The 20,938-nt window shown below is 38.8% G+C and overlaps 1 protein-coding gene across 2 annotated transcripts; it reads right to left on the bottom strand.

Moving 5' to 3' along the window:
- Positions 1-507: 507 nt before the first annotated feature.
- TM4SF18 (transmembrane 4 L six family member 18) lies at positions 508-20,430 on the bottom strand. Of its 2 annotated transcripts, XM_077864733.1 has the most exons (6): positions 20,169-20,416; positions 19,882-20,075; positions 16,983-17,072; positions 8,112-8,254; positions 3,733-3,913; positions 508-2,902 (listed from the first exon to the last, which is right to left on the bottom strand). In XM_077864733.1, exons 2-6 carry the CDS (start codon positions 20,056-20,058, stop codon positions 2,888-2,890), a joined length of 606 nt encoding a protein of 201 aa, XP_077720859.1. In that variant the 5' UTR covers positions 20,059-20,075; positions 20,169-20,416; the 3' UTR covers positions 508-2,887. The 2 variants fall into 2 exon arrangements, with proteins under 2 accessions (XP_077720859.1, XP_077720860.1); XM_077864734.1 differs by lacking the exon at positions 16,983-17,072 and having other exon boundaries at positions 20,169-20,430.
- Between the last annotated feature and the right edge of the window lie 508 nt (positions 20,431-20,938).

The raw sequence follows: 20,938 nt of genomic DNA, 5'->3' as shown, positions 1-20,938 counted from the left end.
TGCCTTTGGCTCAGGTTATGATCCTCAGGCTAAGACCAAGTTCCTCATCAGGCTCCGCACAGGGAGCCTGCTTCTCCCGCCTACTATGGCTCTGCCTCTCTCTCTCTGTCTCTCATGAATAAATAAATAAAATCTTAAAAAAAAAAATAAAAACACACAGATGGAAAAATAAATCATACAGGAAAGTGGAAAACTTTATAACTAGATAATAGGGAAAATACATTTCAACACTCAAGAGTTGAAACCAAAGTAGTACTTAAAGAAAAAGTGCATAGTCTTAAATCCTTATTTTAAGAAAAAGAAATGTTGAAAATTAAAAAACTAGGCATTAAATTTAAGAAGTTAGGAAAATTACAATGAGATAGAAGCAAGGGAAATAAGAGAGAAATGGGAAATATAAAAACATAAATGCACAAAATAGAATTCATTCTCAATTAAAATTAGCAATATTTAGTCTAAGAATGGGAAAATGATAAGAATAAGAAAAAGGGCTATCACACACATACCTTTATGTTTAGTGCTTTTTTATTTTAAGCTCCTTAAACAGATTTTACAGAAAGGAGAGAATACTTCCTGTTTAAATGGGGTTTATTTTTTCTCGTTATTCAAGTAACACATTTTCAAATGAAAATTTGAAAATATAGAACAATATAGAGAAAAGAAACAGAAGTCATAATCCCACCATTAGGGGATAACTATTAACTATTAACATTCATGTATTGCTTCAGTCCTTTTTGTCTGTATCTGAAGGTTTGTGCATGTCTACATGTAATTATATGGTTATTTAAAAGTTTGGGCTCACGCTGCACACATATATTTGTATCCAGCTTTTTCCCTTAAAAACACATCATTAGCAAGTGCTCTTTAAATACAAAATTTGGGGTGGCTGTGTTAATATTTGATTTACTGATACATATGCTGTACTGCATTTGGCTGCAACCCTGTTCTTAGGCAATGTTTCCAATTCTGTGGTGGAGTGGTTCAGCTGACCTCTACTCATGGTCCACTCAAGGTATGGTGCCATATTGTACCTAAACAAGACTGAGACAGTCTGAATGTGTCTGACAAACTGGTGGGATTGACCTGCCGGAAGTCTGTTTACAAGAAGGTTAAGGAGGGATTGGGAGAACTAAAAGAAGTGGGTGCTGAATATGACAAGTTTATGGGCTTGGTGAAGTTAGATACTTTCTGTATGTTGAGTGTGTTGGCATCTTTTCTCATCCTTTAATTATTTTCCTGACAGCACTGACTGGTTGCTTCATTCCTGCCTTCCTTGAGTTCAGATCCTCAAGTAAGAATGACCACTAATCTTATTTCGATGGTGTTTCACTCTTGGCTGAGTCAGAGCTAATAGGCAACAATAGGCTGCCCGTGGCTTGGGTGCTCATCCCAATTCTTTCAGCTGGGTCCAGGGCATGGAGATGATCTGAGACAACATGGCTTGCTTTCAAGATACTTATATCAGCAAGGGCTGCCAACAGTGCAGCTTCCCTTAAAGAAGGATGTGGGCAGGTCAGATATCAAGGAGAGAAGCATTTTCCCCTCTTCCCCCAGGCTGCTGCCCAACTTTGGCACAGAGCATTGTTGACAGTGTTCATGGAGGAGAGCAATGGGCAAGTGGCAGAAGTGTTATGGCCCAGTGGGCCTATGATGGAGACAGGTGTTCAGTGGAGTAGCCATGAAGAGCAGACGGGCCTGGCATGAATATCCAACATTGAATGTCTACTATGCCCACTTTGTGCTATGTCCTATGGATGGTGGGAAAATATATAACATGGTTGCTGTTCTCAAGGAAGTCATGGTAAGTATAGAGTATAGACAGAAAGTTTCTAGATGTTTCACTAAAACTTTTTTTCTATACATACAGGTAGTGATAACTCCCTATGACATAGATATCAACTGATCAGTGGTCACTTTCTTTAACTCATTGAGCATGTCCTCAACTACTCATTTATTTCAAGGTTACCTCTTGTAGCCTACCACACTCATCATTAGGAATGACAAAATAAGGCTAAAGGCTCAGTTAGATTATATAAATTTATATAAAACTTTTTTTTATCTTATGTATCTCAATACTTTCCTTATTGAACACTGATTAAAGCGTTGTATTATGATGTTTACAGATACTCAAGGTGGGAAAAAGCACATATCTTTAAAGGTTGGATAAAAGCAAAAAATTTTAATAGTAAAAATATGAGTATTAAAATATGTTTTAATTATAAAACATGATAAAGAAAACTTGGGAAATAGAGAAAAGCAGGAAAGGTCACCTACGATCCAGACCAATGACAGTTGACATTTTTCTGTAAATCCTTCTAGATTTAGTTTTTCTCCTAAACTTTGAAGATTTCATGTTTGTTTTATATGGTTATGTTTATACCACTAAACATAAATTTGTAATCTGCTTTTTCATTTAACAGTATTCTTAATGTCTAGGATATAATTTGTAATGACTGCGTAACGTAATTTGTAATGGCTACATAATATTACAACTAATGTACTACTCTTGATTTAATCCTTCCCCTAAAATTAGACTTTGGGGTATTTCTAATTTTCTAGAATAGTAAATAATATTGTATTATTTGTATTTACATAAAGTTTTTTCTTCTTTTCTCATTTATTTCCATAGTATAGATTATTGAAAATGGATTTGTTTGACCAAGGAGTATGGACTTTCTGAAGATCCTGATATATATTGCTTAGAAAAAAATCTAAATGGAAGGGTAGCCTAATTGGCACTTCCAGGGGGGACTGTAATTGTATAAACAGGCAAAAAAGCACCAAATGGAGAAACCACCATCATTTGAATATTGCCTTAAGGTCTATACAGTAGATGTGATACAGACAGATGGTATATCTTGATAATGGAAAATATTCTTGTCCTCATTCAAATGATTCCAGGCTATGAAAAAAGAAAAAAGAAAGTGAGTAAAAGTAGTAAATTAAGCTTGATTAATTATCCATGATTACATTTAGCAACTTAAATTTATAGTCATATTCAAAACATGATGAATTAGGAAAATATCTACTTGAAACTACTAGGAGGTTATACATTATTTGTTGTTGAATAAGACACAAGATAACTCAATCATGATTTTTCTTTACTCTGGACTTGCTGGATAGTTCAAGCAATTTCAACCATAACTGAATTAACATTAGTATTTTAGCACATGGAGCAGAAGCAGTTTTGCAGGGACAAAAACATATTTCTCTATTTTAAAACCAATTACTAATGATTCCATATAAAGAATGCTTATTAGGTTAATATAGCAGCATTCAGAAGATAAATTATTCCAATGGGATAATGTTGTGAGCCTTCAGTTATCTTATGAACAGGGAAATTCTCAATGCATAGTAAGACTTTGTACTTTGGGTTATTTCTATACAAAACTAAACTGTTGCTCATTCAAAACACTTGTGCTATTTTCACTTTCAGGACCAAGTGCAGATTTTATAATTATTCCATTGACTCAATCCATGTAGGCAAGCCAACAGACACGTTGGAATATTAAAAAGGAAGAAGAAGAAGAAGAAGAAGAAGAAGAAGAAGAAGAAGAAGAAGAAGAAGAAGAAGAAGAAGAAACAATTAAGATATTAGAGCTTGAGTAAAGTTGAGGGCAGTAGGAATGGAATAAAAAGATAGGAGGCTAAAAACCTTTTAAACAAGAGTCATTGAACATTGGGCAGGGGGGTAAAGTGGAGGCAGTACAGGTACTACTGGTGATCTATTACCTGGAAGATGACGGAATAGGTTCCACACAGTATCTTGGATAACTGAGCGACTACTCTGATGAGGCAAACGATTACTTGAAGCCCACTGAGAGCTATGAGAATGGAAAATAAAATGATGTTCCACTCCACTACATGTGCAGGTTCCAGGCACTCAGTCCATTTGCTGGAGTCTGTAAGGAAACTGAGAGAGAGAAGAGATATAGTCAACAAGACTGATGGCCAAGCCTAAATACTTGGTCCAAGTAAGAAGGCTTGTATGTTTGGGAAATTAATAAATCTGACTGAAATACATAATATTATTAAATGTGAATTAAAGTATTTAAAAATCATTCAGATACATATATTGGGTATATAGTATGCGTAGCATTGGGCTATACTTATTTTGAACATGGTGCCTGCCTCAGAGATGATTTTAATTCCGTTAGAAGGCAAGACACATACTGAAGAGTTCCCTAGTAATAAAAGGCAGCACATATCAATGCCAAGAAAACTATAGATTGCTTATTCCCGAAAAGTCCAGAAGTAAGCCTGGGCTGTAGAGAGAAGGCTGGGCTTGTGCTAGATATAAAAACCACACATGTGGCAAAATAGCAAAGGGAAATGCTGCTAGAAATTCCTCCACTCTGTCCCAAAGTCCTTTAGAAAGGTGGCTCTCAAAAACGATTATCTGGAGGGCTTGTGAAAATGCAGATTGCAGAGACCTCACCCCAAAAGAGTTTCCGATTCAGAAGGTCTGGATGGGGCTTGAGATTTTGCATTTCTAAGTTCCCAGTGTTGCTACTGCTGCTGCTGGTTTGGAGGCCACAGTGTGAGGACCTCTGGTGTAGACCACTGCTGCTCTACTGCTGTTAAGATTTAGGTGATGAGGTGGGGAATGCAAAAAAAATTGCATTTTGTCTCACAATCTAGTTTAGCACTGGATTGTGAGAATTAAACCAGTCCCGAGATCATCTTAAAACCACACTGAATCTACACGACTGGACTTGGGCCCACTTCCAGGTGTGCCATGGCCAGCAGCACTTTCTCCTAAGGGTGACACTCTGTCCAACTGAATCAAAATGGAAAGCTGGTCTCCTCAGAAAATTCTCCAAACAAAAATAATCAAACCTGTTTGTAGGGTAGAGCTATTAATATCTTGTCAATAGCAACATGCTTTTTCTTGAGCTGGCAACTAAGGTAAGCTGGCTACTGGACAGGTGGCCCGGAGCATTGGTGTCTGTAGTGGGAGAGGGTGAATCCTGCATTTTGGGGAACACCACCGCCACGACTTCTCTCTCCTCTTTGTTTTTCCTTCTCCCCCACCGCTGTTTCTCTCCTATTCCTTTCCTTTAGTTCTACTTTCCTCCCTTTCTTTATTTCCCACTGTCTATGCTCCAGGACCCTCAGAAGCACTCTGAGAGGAGCAGCAGGATGGCTCAGCGGTTGAGCATCTGCATTTGGCTCAGGTCCTGATCCTGAGGTCCTGGGATCAAGTCCCAAGCCTGCTTCTCTCTCTACCTCTCTCTCTCTGTGTCTCTCTCATGAATAAATACATAAAATGTTTTTTAAAAAAGGAAGAAGAAGAAGAAGCACTCAGAATTTCTTGATTTGCTAAATAAAGGCCTTTATGTCTCAAGTTTATGTCTCAACTTTATGTCTCAAGTTCCATATGGAACTCCTGCATCTGTAGGATCTTGGACAAGAGGCTTTATTTACACCTCTGACCCCTAGAGTCTTATTCAGATGATGGGCTTAGCATATCGAACCCTGGGGTTTTTACGAATATTTGGGGAGAGGAGTGTAACATACTTTGGAACCTATAAAGCATGATACAAATATAATTTCTTGTTACCATTTCCCTAGACCCATTCCATACACCCTCATACTCTGGACTCAGTCTCGGACACCAGGGAGGCTAATGTCTTCAAGATCCCTCCTCTAGACTGTTCCCATTACCTGCTCCGCACAGATCGGCCAACACTCTAAAGCAAGATGATTTGCAGGGTGTTGATTTTTCTCCTGGACTGTGGTGCTATTTATTCTTCGTGTAAACCACGGGGTAGTAAGTGCACCAGCAGGATCTGGAAGGAAGGGAGGTGCTTTTTCCGACGCTCCCTCCCTCCACAACCTCCATGTGCGGTTCTATCACAGCATTTACTTCATTATATTGTAAGTCTGTCTTATCTGCATCCATATCTACTCCCTCACTAAACTGTGGACTTGGAGAGCCCTGCTGTGATGTTTGCACCCCCCAATGGCCAGGCCTAAGACCTAAGGCCATTCCTAGCACATTGCAAGGATCAGCAAATGCTTGTCGAATGGAGACCTGTCACCACCACCAGTCACCATGCCAGGGGCTGAGCCTGCTAACCACCCGCCAGATGGACGACATCGTGTGGCATGAAAGATTACGCATGGTAGTGACATTAATCATAAAATCTGGCATGTCTTAAGAATATATTAAATCTAATTTATGCTTTCCTCCCATTTAATTGTCAATTCTGAGAGGTAGAACTAATTATCTCCAGTTTACAGGGGCTCGGGGATATCTGTTTCAGGTCACAGTTTGTCAGTAGCAGATGGAGAGGACTTGAATTCCGATGTGCTGGCCTGTGCATTGAGGGCCTGTGCTACGAGGGTAACACACCTCAGCAGAACATTCTGTAAGGTCTGGGTGAGCTCCTAGAGGGAAGTGGCACTGTGTAATTTATCTTTGATTCCCCAGCACCTAATTCAAAGCCTGGACATAGTAGATGCTCAATGAAGTGTTGAATAAATGTACAAATGATTACCTAATTTGTAGAACTTGTTCCATCCAGGTCTGCCTTTGGCTCAGGTCACGATCCCGGGGTCCTGGGATCGAGCCTCACATCAGGCTCCCTGTTCGGCAGGGAGTCTGCTTCTCCCTCTCCCTCTGTCCCTCCTCCCCTCTGCTCATGCTTTCTCTCTCTCACTCTCAAAACAAAAACAAAAACAAAAACAAAAAAACAACAAAACAAACAATGCCCCCCCACCAACTTGTTCTACCCAGAATTTGCCAAGGCTTGGAAACTTCTCTAAGAGACCAGAGACTTAACTTCCCCTAGTGGCTTCCAATGTTTCACCTCCAAACATTTGTATGTAGCTGGAAGCAAGTGAATACAAATATCAGGGGCAACTTTAAAGAGAAATGGAGAGGCATGTAGGCAGTCTGAGATTCTTGCATTGAAAGTGAAATCTCTTTGGTTTTGGGGTCGGGGAAGTTCAGGGATGATGGCACCAAATAATGATTTTTTGCACCCTGTGGGACTTTCTTCATTAGAGTCCCCTTTCCTGAGCCCCGTAAGTCCCACAGGAGTGCTCAGAAATGCCTGCTATTTTCTAGGTTCTCCTGAGTCGAGAGAGAGCTCTGCTCACAGCACATGGTACTTTGTGGAAGCTTCAGGATGAAGGTCGCTATGGGCACAGAAGCAGTTTTGCAATGCAGGTCTAGGTGAGCACGTAAGACTTCGAATAGACGTGGGCCCTGAAGTAGAGCCAGTCACAGGGAGCTGGGAAGAAACTAGACTTCTCTGGGGTGTGATAGAGATACTCTCTCAATTTATACCATTAGAATTCTGAGCATAGGACAAGACAGGGAGAGATTCAGGGGAGCTCTCCTGTAGCTCTGTCTGGGCCCTGCTACCTCTAGAGCTGTTTCTGTAGGGACTGGCAGGCTAATAACCCAGGTACTGGTAAATACAATGCCAGAGGGGTATTCCTTGATCCAGGATTGGGTTTCTTGATGGTTAACCGAGCCACCACCCCTCTAAGTAAGTCTACCTTCCTACACTCTTGTTCAGTACACACCAGATTATCTCCTGGCTGCTCCACAAATCCGTGCACCAGGTCATGTTCCTGGATCTCATTCTGCACTTGGCTGCTCACGCTGCCTGGTTCTAATCTCCGTGTTGTTCCTGACAGTATAGCGTGGGTAACACCAGCCAAGGGCACTGTGATTCTCTCCAAGCCAAGCCCCTTCCCATCTATAACAGACCGTACATCCGCATTGGCCACATGACAAGACTGAGTTGCTAGAACCATTCAAGTGCAAGGCTCCAGCAGTTGCCAGACCATAATAACCACAAAGCTTTGCTCTGAAGTTTGGGAGAAATACACCTTTCATTTGGATACCTCCACATCAGCCTCAAAATAGTGAATGCATATGACATTAAAAGACTGGCAAAAAACAAAAACAAAAATACATCTAAATAGAGATCTATGTAGGAAGAAATTGGTCTGAGTATCATTAAACTAATAGGAAAGTTCTGCACCAACATCCCCACGCGGAATCCCAAAGTGATCATGGAACATGAGCATGAACATGAAGCCAGGCTTTCTGGCTTTCTGAGCCCCTTGACTTGTGGAGCACTATTCCTTACCGTCCTGAAGTGCCTTCAAAGGCATACTCCCAGCCATCGAGGGTGCGGCAGTATGGACCCTGAATGAGGCCCAGAGCAGATATGACCAAACAGTATCCAGAGAAAGCAATTCCAAGGGCGGAAAAGATCATCGACAGCAGTGTCTAAATTAAACAAAGAAGAAGGAGGTCAGAAGAAAAAAAAGAAGAAGGAGGAGGAGGCGGAAGAGGTCAGTGCCATAAAATAGACAAAGGGCTATTGTGGATAAAAAAGATCAACTATGTACCTCCCCCTACTCATCCAAGCCTACTGCACGCAATCTGGGTAAATGCCCACAGAAAAACAGAAACAGTTCATCCAAACCCACTTGATCCTTAAAGTAAGTTTTTAAAATAACTTTTTGTTTGGAATTCCACAGAGGATACTAGTTAGCTTACTAAATTTCTTCCTTTCTTCTGGAATTTCGATGATCAAAATAATGATCACACATTAATGCAGTGAAGCAGCGTGACCAATCTATATATTTACATACTGAAGACGTTTCTTTCTAGGTAGGGTGGGTTCCCTAAGAATCATAAGCTATGACCTTTGCTTTTCTCACTTGAAGATGATATGTGAATACCTTCCCTTTAGGAATATGAGTGGAGGTATCAGGTGTTAGCCTACTAAGCCATATTTATGTTCAAGTGAGGATGGGATTGATGGGGAGGAGGGCATTTTCCCTGGAGTAGAGAGAATGAGCAATGCTCACAGGCAGAACAGTACAAAGAGTAGTAAGGGTAAGTAGGTTCATGTGACATGGGGGAGGGTTCCTACAGAGCATTAGAGAAAAGCTTATGAGGACCAGATTGACGTGTTTGTAAATGCTGGGGAAATGGGGTGGTCGGACACGACGCAGTCCTCAAGTGACTTACATGCAAAGTGAGTGTGACTTGGAATATTCAGGCAGAAGGTGGCTTTGAATGCTGGATCAAGGAGAGTAGATTTCATCCTTCAGGGAAAGTAGCTTCCCACCCACCCCCCATAGCCTTTCATTAAATTTTTTCCAAATTAACCAAAAAATTGAATGCATAGCCAATGTAGCTCTGTATACTCTATATCCAGACACACCTTCTATGAGAGATACTTTATCATTTTTGCTCTCTCACTCTTTCTATATATATGTATATATTCATGCACCTATATTATTTACTGACACATTTTTGCTGCTGAACCACCTGAAAGCAGGTTGTAGAAACTGTGATATCTCACTCCTAAACACATCAGCACACATCTCCCCTCAAAAAGATATTCTATTATCTTGCAAATTTTTTTTTTAACTTTTTTGTACAGGGTTACATCTCTTTAGTTTCCTTTAATCTACATTAGTCTTACCAGCTTTTTGTTTTTTAGAACATTAATTTGTTTTTGGAGAATCCCAGCCCATTGTCTTATAGAACGTCCCACCAATCTGGGCTTTTCTGATTGTTTCCTTACAACTGGACTTGGGTTAAACATTTTAACAAAAACACCCGCTGGGCATGAGTACATTAGGAGGCTCTCGCTGCCTTGGTGATGCTTTTGATCTCTTGGTTAAGGTGGTGTCCTTCAGATCTGTAAACGTACATTTTCAAGTTTGCAATTAGTAAATAATTTGTGAGGTAACACTTTGAGACTGTGTCATGTCCTATCCCCCCAAAACATTTCAACTGATGGATTTTACCACCCACTGATGATCCTCATATCCACTGATTACCAGTTATCACAATGACTGGTTGCAGGATGCTGCTTATTTCATCCCATTATTTCTTCTACATTTATAAATTATTGCTTTTCTACACAGAAGAACTTCCATTTCCCATCTCTCTCTTTCTCTCTCATTGTGGACTCATGGATTTTCTAATTCAATGTGTTATAATTCACAACTGTTATTATTTTTTAGATGCTCATTTGGTCCAAATATGGCCAATAGGAACATCCTGTCAAGTCATCCTGTGTCCTTTGAGACATCCCTATCATCCTTTGAACACCTCTTTGCTTCCTGGCACAGAATGTACCAAGCTCATTTTGAATTTATAAAGAACTAGAATAACTGTTTTTCCAAGAAGCCATATACTTGGTTTTTGAGCAAGGAAGTGACATGAACCAATATATAATTTTGAAAGCTGGCTCTGGCAGCAATGGCATCCAGCCAGAGTGAGAGAGCCCAAAATAAGGATTCCATGTGGAAACAACTTCAAACTGCGGTGACAAAGACGTGCCCTGGAGGGAAAGACGCTGGGGAGGAAATAAGTAGCTGGAGATGGATTGAAAAAAAAAATTCCAGAGTTTGGGACTTGAGCGAAAAGGCCAGTAATAGGGATGCCAAGAAGGGTAGTTTGGTCTGGGAGACAATTTAATCTAATTTTAGAAATCTTGCTTTCAAGTGAGAGTAGAACAGCCAGGTTGGTTGATAATAAATTCAAAAATTGAGACCAGAAAAACAGAACAACAAACCTGTGATCTGGGGAACAAAAGTCATCTCAAATTATATATCTCTTTAATAATTTAACATTTATTTTACTGATTATAGCATTAATACATGCTCATTACTGGAAATCAGAAAAATATATTTTAAGATCACTAAGAAGAAAAGAACAATTCTGCTTTTTTTCCTATTTGATATTATTTCATTGGCATCTTCATATATGATTTAAAAATCTTTCTAATTATATTTCTCATATTGATTTTAATAGAATTTTGACCTATCAAGGGACTAGAGACACAGCTACTTTTTTTTTAATAGTAGATTACTGCTTGTTATGCTTACCAAAGAAAATTTACCTAATCACCAATGACATTTTCCAAAAAGGAAGAAGGATGTTTTGAAAAGATTGAGCTCCTTGTTTACCAAATGTGCTCTTAAGCAGATCACTGGAAAGATCAATGGAGAATTTCTTCATTTGGTGAAACCGGCAACCATAGCACAATGTGTATGTTTGTGTATATATACAAATTACAGTCTAGTGAGTGGATACCATTGCACAATTGAGCCTCAAAATAAAGCAGGAGAACGAATCTCTCTGAGTTACAGTAGCATTTTCTATAAACTGCAAATGATGTAGATGTTTATAGTACCTACATAACAGGGATGTTTCAAAATTTAAAGGACACAATGGATGTACAAATTATTTTAAAAGTCTAAATATAATCACAATATTACCTATTATTCCAAGTGCCTTTACTTCGTTGAGAATTGTTTTGCAGGGATAACAACCCACAGGATTTCAGCAGAAAATGAGAGTCCACAGAGGAATGAAAAGCAAGCAAGAAATTAATGGGGTTCAGGTCATTCCTGAAATATGGCACCTTAGCATACTGAATATCTTAAACTGAAGGAGTTTGAGAAAATGACAGAAGCAGGATGGTCTCTCTGGCCCCTCCCAACCCCTTCACCCTTCTTCTTTGAAACAGGTCATAAAACTCCCATGTGCAAGGTACCCTCTCTGTATAAGGAGGAAGGAAAACATTCTTATCAGCAGAGACAGGGGATTTGGGGCCAAGAAATCTGTATAAACAAACTTCATTAAACTAAACCTTCTCTTTCTAGTTACTTCTTCTTTACTACCCCTAGCTCAAACCCTTCACTCTCACCGATTCTTTACAAATTCTTTGTTGTTTCTTGCTACTCTGGTCACTTCTTCAGGTCTTCATTCTCCCATGAAGGCCCCCCTGTGTACGTAAAAATTCAATAAAATGTATACTCCTTTCTCTTGCTAATCTGCCTTTGTCAGTTTAATTTTCAGACTGAGCCAGAGAACCTAGGAGGGTTGAGTAAAACTTTTTCTCCCTAACAGTTTCTGGCACCCAATCTGGGACACCATTGGCTGGGGACACCTTGCTTGGTCCAGGAGCTACAGTTAGAGATCCTGGATCTCTGACAAAAGCCTCAGAAGAATTTGTATCATGTCAGTTTCTGGGACCACTGCCTGGGGGGGCGGGGGCACTGGTCAAGGGAAAGTGGTAAGAGTCTTCCTTTTCGGATTCAGCTGGGCAGGACAAAAATATTTGTAAGAATTAGTTCTTTGGATTGTGACTCTGGTTAAAATTTGATTTCGAGTTATCCATTGGTTATTGATCCTTTCTCTCTCAGGGACAGCTATCTGCTTTCCTCTGTCTCTATTTGTGTTTGGAGAACTTGGCTCGGCATTTGCCTGCCAAGTGTCTGTTCTTAGAGGCAGCCGAGTGTCAGGTTATGGGCCTCCAAAAATACACTGTACAGAGATTTGGGCTGCACCCCACTTTGTGGCTAGCATCCTACCAACCGTTGCCTGCTTTCAGGAAGAGTTGTCTAAGTCTTTCTTTTGGTACCTTTGGGAATGGCTCTGGATCTTGGGAGGGCTGCATCTTGTGCATCCTCTTTGGGGACATCTCTTGCACCCATGGTTAAGTTTTGGTTTTGGTTTCAAGTCACTTGATAGGTTTACTTTTATTTATTTTTTTATTTTTTAAAATTTTTATTTATTTATTTATGATAGTCACATAGAGAGAGAGAGAGAGAGAGAGAGAGGCAGAGACACAGGCAGAGGGAGAAGCAGGCTCCATGCACCGGGAGCCCGACGTGGGATTCGATCCCTGGTCTCCAGGATGGCGCCCTGGGCCAAAGGCAGGCGCCAAACCGCTGCGCCACCCAGGGATCCCCGATAGGTTTACTTTTAATTCAAATATTTGAAACAATTTTTTAAATGAGCTCTATGGTCAGAAGTGGGCCAAATTGAAGGTTGATATTCAGATCTTGACAGAAACTTTTAAAATAAGGCCTTCTCTCCTAAGCTAAAATAGAACTCTGAACTCAGAGGAAAAGAAAACATGTGGAAGGTTTTGTGAAATGATTATGAGAACATTACAAAGATACACCATTGTAAATCTAGAACATAGAAATTTTCTGACTTCCATCTTAGTTGGAAATCTTCTCCCTAATATAAAGCAAATCAAAGATAATGTGGTTGGATGGGTAGGGTAAGATCATCCAAGCTGTGACCCAATTCTTTGAGGAATTAAAAAACAACTGTCCTTGTCTTTTTTTTTTTAATTTATTTTTTATTAGTGTTCAATTAACAAATCTAGTCTTTATGCGAACTAGAAATGTGGCAGTAAAAGCAATTCAAAGTTCACCTACCTATCCTTTACCAATCCCCAAGCTTCCCTATTCGTCTCAAAATGTTTGTAAATGCTGCAATAGATCAGGATGTAGGAAACAGAACTGCCCTGCGCTTCAGAAAAAATTTAAATAGTAATTATTCTAGATCTCTAGATAATAGACATACATGCCCCAAAATTCCTTCTAAAAGGAAACCTACACCCTCTTATCCCCCTAGATGTGACTCTTCCCATGTCTTAGAAATGTAAACATTCTAGGAGATAATTAAAACACAACCCTGAACTGCCTGGAACCAAAGGGGGAAAAAATACCAGGGGTGGGGGAGTCTTTTGAAAAAACAAACTGCTATAAAAACTCCCTCACCAAAATCTAGTCCACAACCTTCATAAGATTCCATGTTAAGGGCAGATACAAATCTTAAAAGTCTTCTCCGCAACTATAGGTAAAAAGCTTTAGCCATCTGAGTGGGTAGCCAAAATTTGTTCTATCTGCCAGAAACATGATCTGGACTCTTACAAACTAGTGAGTTTTCTGTCAGTGTACCTGGTACATGGCTAAAATTTAAAAACAAAGGCTGTAAGATCTCTGTGTCTGTCTCTCTATTTATGTCTGTATGTACATGCTACAGACATGTGATATTTTTCTACCTCTAGATGGTATTGCCAAAATAATTTATAAAAATCTCTCAAAAGAGTTCTATTCTAATTGACATAGAGATAAATGAGTGCTCATATAAACTAAGTATCCTTAAAACTCTCAGAAATACAGAAACTAATCCAAAACAATTTTTTAAGTTCATAAGATCTGGAACAGTCTTTGGGATAGTCTCTTAAAAACTGTTAGGAAAAAACCCAACAAGTGTATCTTGAGAGTTGTCAGCCTTAAGCATAATGTAGTCGTGCAATTTTTTTCTACCTAGGATTGCTAGTCAAACAAACATATTATCTCTACTAGATGTTTAAGAAAATAAATCTATAAATTCAACCTAAAAACAAAGCATATTGTAAAAATAAATTGCTGAATGTATGTCATGCACAGCTGTTGAGAAAAAGTATGTTTAACTTTTTGGGTGCTTTGTTTCTGTGACGTTTAATGCTTATCCAATATATATGTCACAAAATTTGTCAACAAGAAAAATAACTTAAAATAATGGCTAACTTTGTCTACTGTCATGAGTGACCTAAACAGAGTTGTTAAGACCAAGTGAGTTAAATGCACATGTGCTAAAAAGTTTTTAAGTGAATTTTTCAACAATCATTGGGTTTTGCAAAATATGTTTATTTTAAAATACCTCCCAAAATCTTTTTGCTAACTTGAAGCCTTAAAGTTATACAAATTATGCAAAGTGAAGTTAAATGATGGTAATTCATTGAGTGTATGGGTCATTTCCAAATAAAATAAATTGCTGAAACATTGGTGAACATAAGCTCACCCACTTTTGTCTATTAAAGAGGAACTAAAGATATTTGGGTCTCTTAGTAAATATGTCTTGCGCCACACTGAAAAAATGTACTATGAGGAAATGTATGCTTTAGAAATTATGAAATAGCATATTAATGAATTTGCCAACTAACAGGATGCTGATATCTATAACATTCCACAGTTGCTAACTTTGTAGTTTTCACTAGAAATTAAAGTATCTAAGACTTAAGAATTCTAATTAGTATATGTAATTCAAACTCCTAAAGAAAAGAAAGTAAAACTACTAGAAATAATAAGGGAACAACTCTGTAGACAAGAAAAACAGGCATGCGTTTTGGCCAAAAAAAAAAAAGAAAAAAAGAAAAAGAAAAGAAAAGAAAAGAAAGAAAGATAGAAAGAAAAAAGAAAAAGGTATGAGTTATGGAGATGTGTCAAGGGCAGATACAAATCTTAAAAGTCTTAAAGGTCTTTTGGTTAAGGGAAAAAGGAAACTTTTGGGGAAAACCTCTTCTCTTTTGTATAGTGAATCTTGGATGATCTCAATTTTCATTGCAGAGCTTCAGCAGTTCCAAACCAGGGCAGACTCACATTTAGCTTTCAAGATGTGCTCTATTTAATTTAAATGAGTTAATTGCCAACATGTTATAATTGAGAAGTTGTACCTAAAGCTCCATCTTTCTACTCTATTGAAAACTGAGAAACACTATCCAGTTTTGTCGTGACAACAATTGGCTGGACTGGTGTAGCAGCTCCCTCTCCTCCTTAAACAGAAATTTTGCTCTAATGCCTACCAGGCTCACTTCTTTCATTTTCGTTAGATCTTTAGCTCCTGGGAGCATATATACTGGGACCCCTATTCTAAAGACCGTGAAAGAGCCCTGCGGGGAATCCCCTTTCCCTTCCTCCTGTTCTTTCCATACAGATGCCTGTCATCTCATTTGAATTGATTATAAAACCCTGTCCAGACTCCACACTGTTTACAGCACCCATTTGTACTGGAGGTGCTGAGAGTGAGTCAAGGCAAATCGAACACATTTATTTTTATTATGAACTTAATGGCACATACATTTGATTTCTAGAGATTCCCTGAGAATCATAGGTTAATGTTTACCAGAATTTATTGCTTCACCTAGGCAATTTTGACAGCTTTTCCATAAGTATAATACCAGCGACTACCAGAGGATGTCTGAGTCAATTGGTTAAGAAAAGGCAGATGCACACAATGCACATGCGCATGCACAGATTTTTTTCAATTTTTCAAATCTCCTCCACCAGGAGCACAGTTCCAAATTTAGCGGCTAATTTAACTCATCTGTCAAAGAAAGCTGGACATGATATCTTGGCTGCACATTAAAATTTGTTTGGCCCTTGGACCAGCTAGGTCAGGGTGTCTGGGGTGGGATTCCAACCCCAAGCTCTCAGATGATTGCAATGTGCAGCCAATGGTAGGCAACTACTGCTGCAAGATATGCCTACCAGGCCTCCAGGAAAGTTCTTTTTAGTTAATATGTCACGTGTTCTCTCTGAGCCACAGGTAACTCACATAAAGTGTGAATAACAATGATGCAATTCACTGGGTAAGTGTGAAAAAACTATGAAGTGCTATATGAAAATGATTAAAAGATGATGACCCTGAGGAGAAGGATAATGATAGAAATGTGGGAGCCCAACACCTGCCTGCTGAGCACAGGCTTAGAGAATATGGTTGTATTGTTCTCTCTTGATTCTATTTAAATTATTTTTCAAGTCCCAGTTAAAAAAAAAAAATGTGCATCACATGTACCCAACACATGGAGAAATCTAATCACTATGCTGAGTGAAGGAAGCCAGATACAAAAGAGAAATACTGCATGGTTCTATCTACATAGGATATAAGCTAATCTATAATGACATAAAGCAGATCAAAGATTAATCTTTTGGGAGTGACGGAAATGTTCTGCGTCTTGATTGTGATGATGGTTTCATGGGTTATTTGGCTGTCAAAACTCATGGAATTGTATAATTGGGATGGATGCCATTTGTTGCATGTAAATTAGCCCTCAATCAAGTTGAAAAGGGGAAAAAATAAGTTCACAGACACGTCGTTAGGAAAAGGTAGTGTTATTTTCTAATCTCATGTATCTTTAAATCCTGAACTTCTGGAAAAGCATCAGCAGGGACAAAGGTGGAGGAAAGACAGTAAACAAAATGAAAGTTTTTTTGTTTTTTTTTTTTTTTTTTAGTAAATTCTTGGGCTCTGCGTTGAAAGGATGGTGGAAAGTGGACAATAGTGTCAGTATTTTCACGTTTCTGAGCGAGAGGAAAGAGAGCCAGAGCCCACTCAAGCATCCTCAAAGTACTATTGCTCTTACCATGTATTTTTTGCTGCAGTTTTCACTCTGGCAACATTTATAGTTGCTATCATTCTCCAGTACAAGAAGAACTGCTGCTACTATAAGCATCTGTGGTAGGGAAGAGAGGAAATATCAAAAATGGAATACTAGTCATAATCAGAGCACAGTGATTCAGAGCAGGAGTGGGGTCAAGTGGACCTGGGTTCAAATCCCAGCTCTGCCAGTTTCTAGCTGCATGAACTTGAGGGTCCTTCCCTAGAAAATGGTGTTTGAGGACTCACCTTGGTGGGTTGTTAGGAGGTAATATATACACAATTTTGAACACAGTGCTTGATTTATAGTAAGTGATTGATAAATGTGAGCTCTTATCATCATGCTTATCAGTCATCAAAAGCTAATGATTAAGCAGTAAATGGTATGGACATGGGAATACCACCCCAGGGCAGCAAATCTGCATTTCTCACTGGCCTCAGTTGCGGAGGCTAAAGGAAAATCACTCACCAGACTTTGCCATTTGCCAGCCTCTCTCCATTTACTGCCCTTTGGGAATGCAGGCGAGAGGGATGGTTAATCTGAAACCACATGTCTTCATTCAAAGTAAGGTCAGTTTGATTTCCCCAAGCATTCAGATCATCGCAGGTTCAAATTTTCAAGGGTTCTTTGTCTCTGTTAAGCTAACGGACTAGGAGAATTCAATGTATCCTATTTCCCTTCTTTGGTATCTTAGGGAAGGGCTCAGGTTCTGGAAAGAACATAGATTTCTTTACTGTTGTAGGTCCTCGTTTGGGCAGATATGGACTGTGAATTGCTTCTAACAAATTCTCCACCTGTCCTTTACTCCTGATGTTGAGGACTGAATCTTGAAGCTGAGTTCATCGTTCTTTTACTATGTGTATTCAATATTTCCACTTTCCAAATCCTTCAGCTTTCATTTGTCTATTTACTTATTTATCTAAATTCTTCTTCTTCCTCCTAAAAAGATTTGATGTGGTAACAGTAATGTTTTTGAAGAATTCCTTAACAGTGGAAGATGGAGAACAGGTTCTTTTCTCTTTTACACAGAATATTAATAAAAGAGTCCTATACTCTCCTCCTTTCAACACTGTTAGTTATCACAGATTTTAGTAGATTCTGGCTTAATCTCACTAATTAATGCCTTGCAATTCTTGTATTTATTACAGCTGCATATTGAGGGAAACAATGACAGAAGGCACAGTACACCAGGTACAGTAATTGGCTTTGTGACAATATTAGTAGAAATAATTAGATCTAGAGCCTAGAATCCTGTGTCAAAAGAGAAACAAACACAGGCACTGCTCGTGTTGAAAGAGAAACTGCTTTCTTTTTCCGTTATAAAATTAGAATTGGAATACAGGGCTCAAGCATAATGGAGGAACATTACCCCAAATCTCACCATCCTCACATGTTTTTCTGTATTTACTCCCGGTGTTTTACCACCTATGTATATTTTACATGGTACGATTGTCATTTATTCAAGTTTTTTGTATCTTTTTTTTTCTTTTGCTAAACACAAAATATTTATTTTCCAGATAATTACAGCTTCACCATTATAGTTTTCATCACCATGGGAAGTGAATATACCACAATATATTTGGTCAGTTCTATGCTATGGTGCTCCTATAATTACTTACTATTCTAAATAATGCTGTCATAAATAACTATGCATCCATCTCTTTCCTTATTATGGATTATTTCCTCAGAATAAATTCTCAGATTTAGGATTACTGAATCAAAGACATAGGCATTTTCATGGATCTTAATAGAGCATATCAAAATCTTCTCCAAAAGATTTGCATTCACTTATGGTACGAGCACCAAACATTCATTATGTACCTATCACACAGCAACTTGAATAGCATTGGGTATCAATACTTTAAAGTTGACTAAGTTAATATGCAAAATAGAAACTAAATGAAAACTGCTTTTCATCATAGTTATTCAAATTTTATAATACTTAGGAGCCCACGAAGATGTAGAGATAAATTATGATGCATTTTTTATGTCATTGGTGGTATAGTAAGCTTACAGTGAACAATGTGCTGTTTTTAGAAATGATATGATCAGGAAAAGTGTTTTTCCTCTGAGTTGCCAACATGATTTACTATCGGTTTGTTTTTAAAGAGCACAAAGCCATCAGGAAAACATTCATAGATTGTTACGGTAAATAATTTGATTTCTTTTTCAAAAACACCCCCCAATATGGGAGGCATAATATCAGACTATTTAATGATAATATGGTTCATTCTTCAACAAGTATTTATAATTACAATATTCACTGGCTACCTACTACACATCAACCTCTGTCCTAGGCACTTCCTTCATGAGATTTTATTGAATCCCCACAGTTACCCTAGAAAGTAAATGCCATTACTCCCATTTTTCAAATGAGGACACTGAGGCACTGAGTAACTTGCTCAAGGTCTCATGGCACAAACGACAGAACTTATATTTGAATGTAAATTTGTCTGAATCTCCAAATCTCTGCTTTTTCCACATGGTCTTGATACCTCTCCAATCTAGATAAACTGTGAGTCCAGGTAGAAACTATTCTAAAAAAAGGGCAATACCACTGAACATTAAACAGCTTAAACCAACACACAGGGTTCATGAGGACATAATATTTCGACAGGCCAGTGTCCCACAGACTAATTTCGTTCAGACTAATTTCCTGCATTGCTGAAGCGACATATGTGGGCAGCTTACCAAAGACAAAGCCACCCTCCCAAGTCCTCACTGACTACCTGCCCCTCCACCCCGACCCATCCTCTAAATCCCAAACCCAGGATTAGTCCAAGTCCAGTGATCCTTCCACCATGCATTACTTCTGCTAGGAATAAGAAAATGCTTAGTAAGAACAGCCCCTCCTACAGCCCCAAGTCTCCAAAGTCACACTTACCATGACACCTGAGAAACAGATTCCTTCAAAATACCACACGTAGTTGGTGAGTTTATTGCTGGACGCATAGGAAGTTTGCCCATTTGGAAAATATAATAATATATTGACAATTATGCTCCAAAGTGCAAGAGGAATCAGCAGACCACTTAGGCAGCCTCCACATTTCCGAGACCCCATCTTACCCTGCTCAGAACCTGCAGATTTCAAGAGTGTAGAATTACATAAAGCTTAATTTTCTTCCTACCTGTCCTTTTTTTTTTTTTTTTTTTTTTCTTTTTTGAGATTACCTTCCACTTTCTGGGTCAGAGCCCTTCACTCCATATTCATGAGAAGCCCAGGGCTCGGATAGAACTGCAGCCCACACAATCTCTGGTGTGAAATAGTGGTTTACTGTTTGGAGAACAATAGACAATGATCCACGGCTGAAGAGCTGAGCTGGTCTTCATCCTGTGCCAAAGGAATGCGGTGTTTTTACTGCATTTTAAAATAAGTCATTTTCCTCTGGATTCCAGCACTAAAGCCTCTACCGTGAGCGTATTTTTAAGAAGGAAGTTGGGGGTGGGGGGTGAGCAGGGTGCGGTGTGGAATCGAATCTGGCAAATTTCATCTGACTGTGAACAGGAGGGTTAAAGAGAAAACTGCCAAGGGAGTTTATCCTAGAGCAGAGTATGTGGTATGTTTGCTCGGATATCCTGACTTTATATATCTGCCCTTCATTCAGTGTTCTTAATTCTGTGCTCACTATTCACCAAGCTTTGTTCCAACTGCAGGGGGCACAAAGGGGACAAAGACAGGGTCAGACTAGTGGGTGAGAAAAACAAGACATCACTGTTGGTGAGTTTACTGTTGCCAATACCGGTACAGCTTTCCTTCTGAGAGTTCATCTCTGTGATTTATACCTCTCTGAAAAATAATAACAGGAGTAAATTCACATCTTTCCTACTGCTTAGGAAAATGGGTATAAGAATTTGGGGAATTTGATTAAGATTTCACAAGTAATAAGTTTGAAACATGGACTTAAGAATTCTCCCTTCCAAATGATCACCCTGAATTGAAA

Source organism: Canis aureus, chromosome 22 (genome assembly GCF_053574225.1).
Source record: "Canis aureus isolate CA01 chromosome 22, VMU_Caureus_v.1.0, whole genome shotgun sequence".
Taxonomy (NCBI): Eukaryota; Metazoa; Chordata; class Mammalia; order Carnivora; family Canidae; genus Canis; species Canis aureus.
Note: the sequence above shows the minus strand (reverse complement) of the source record. Positions and strands in the feature narration are given on the sequence as shown.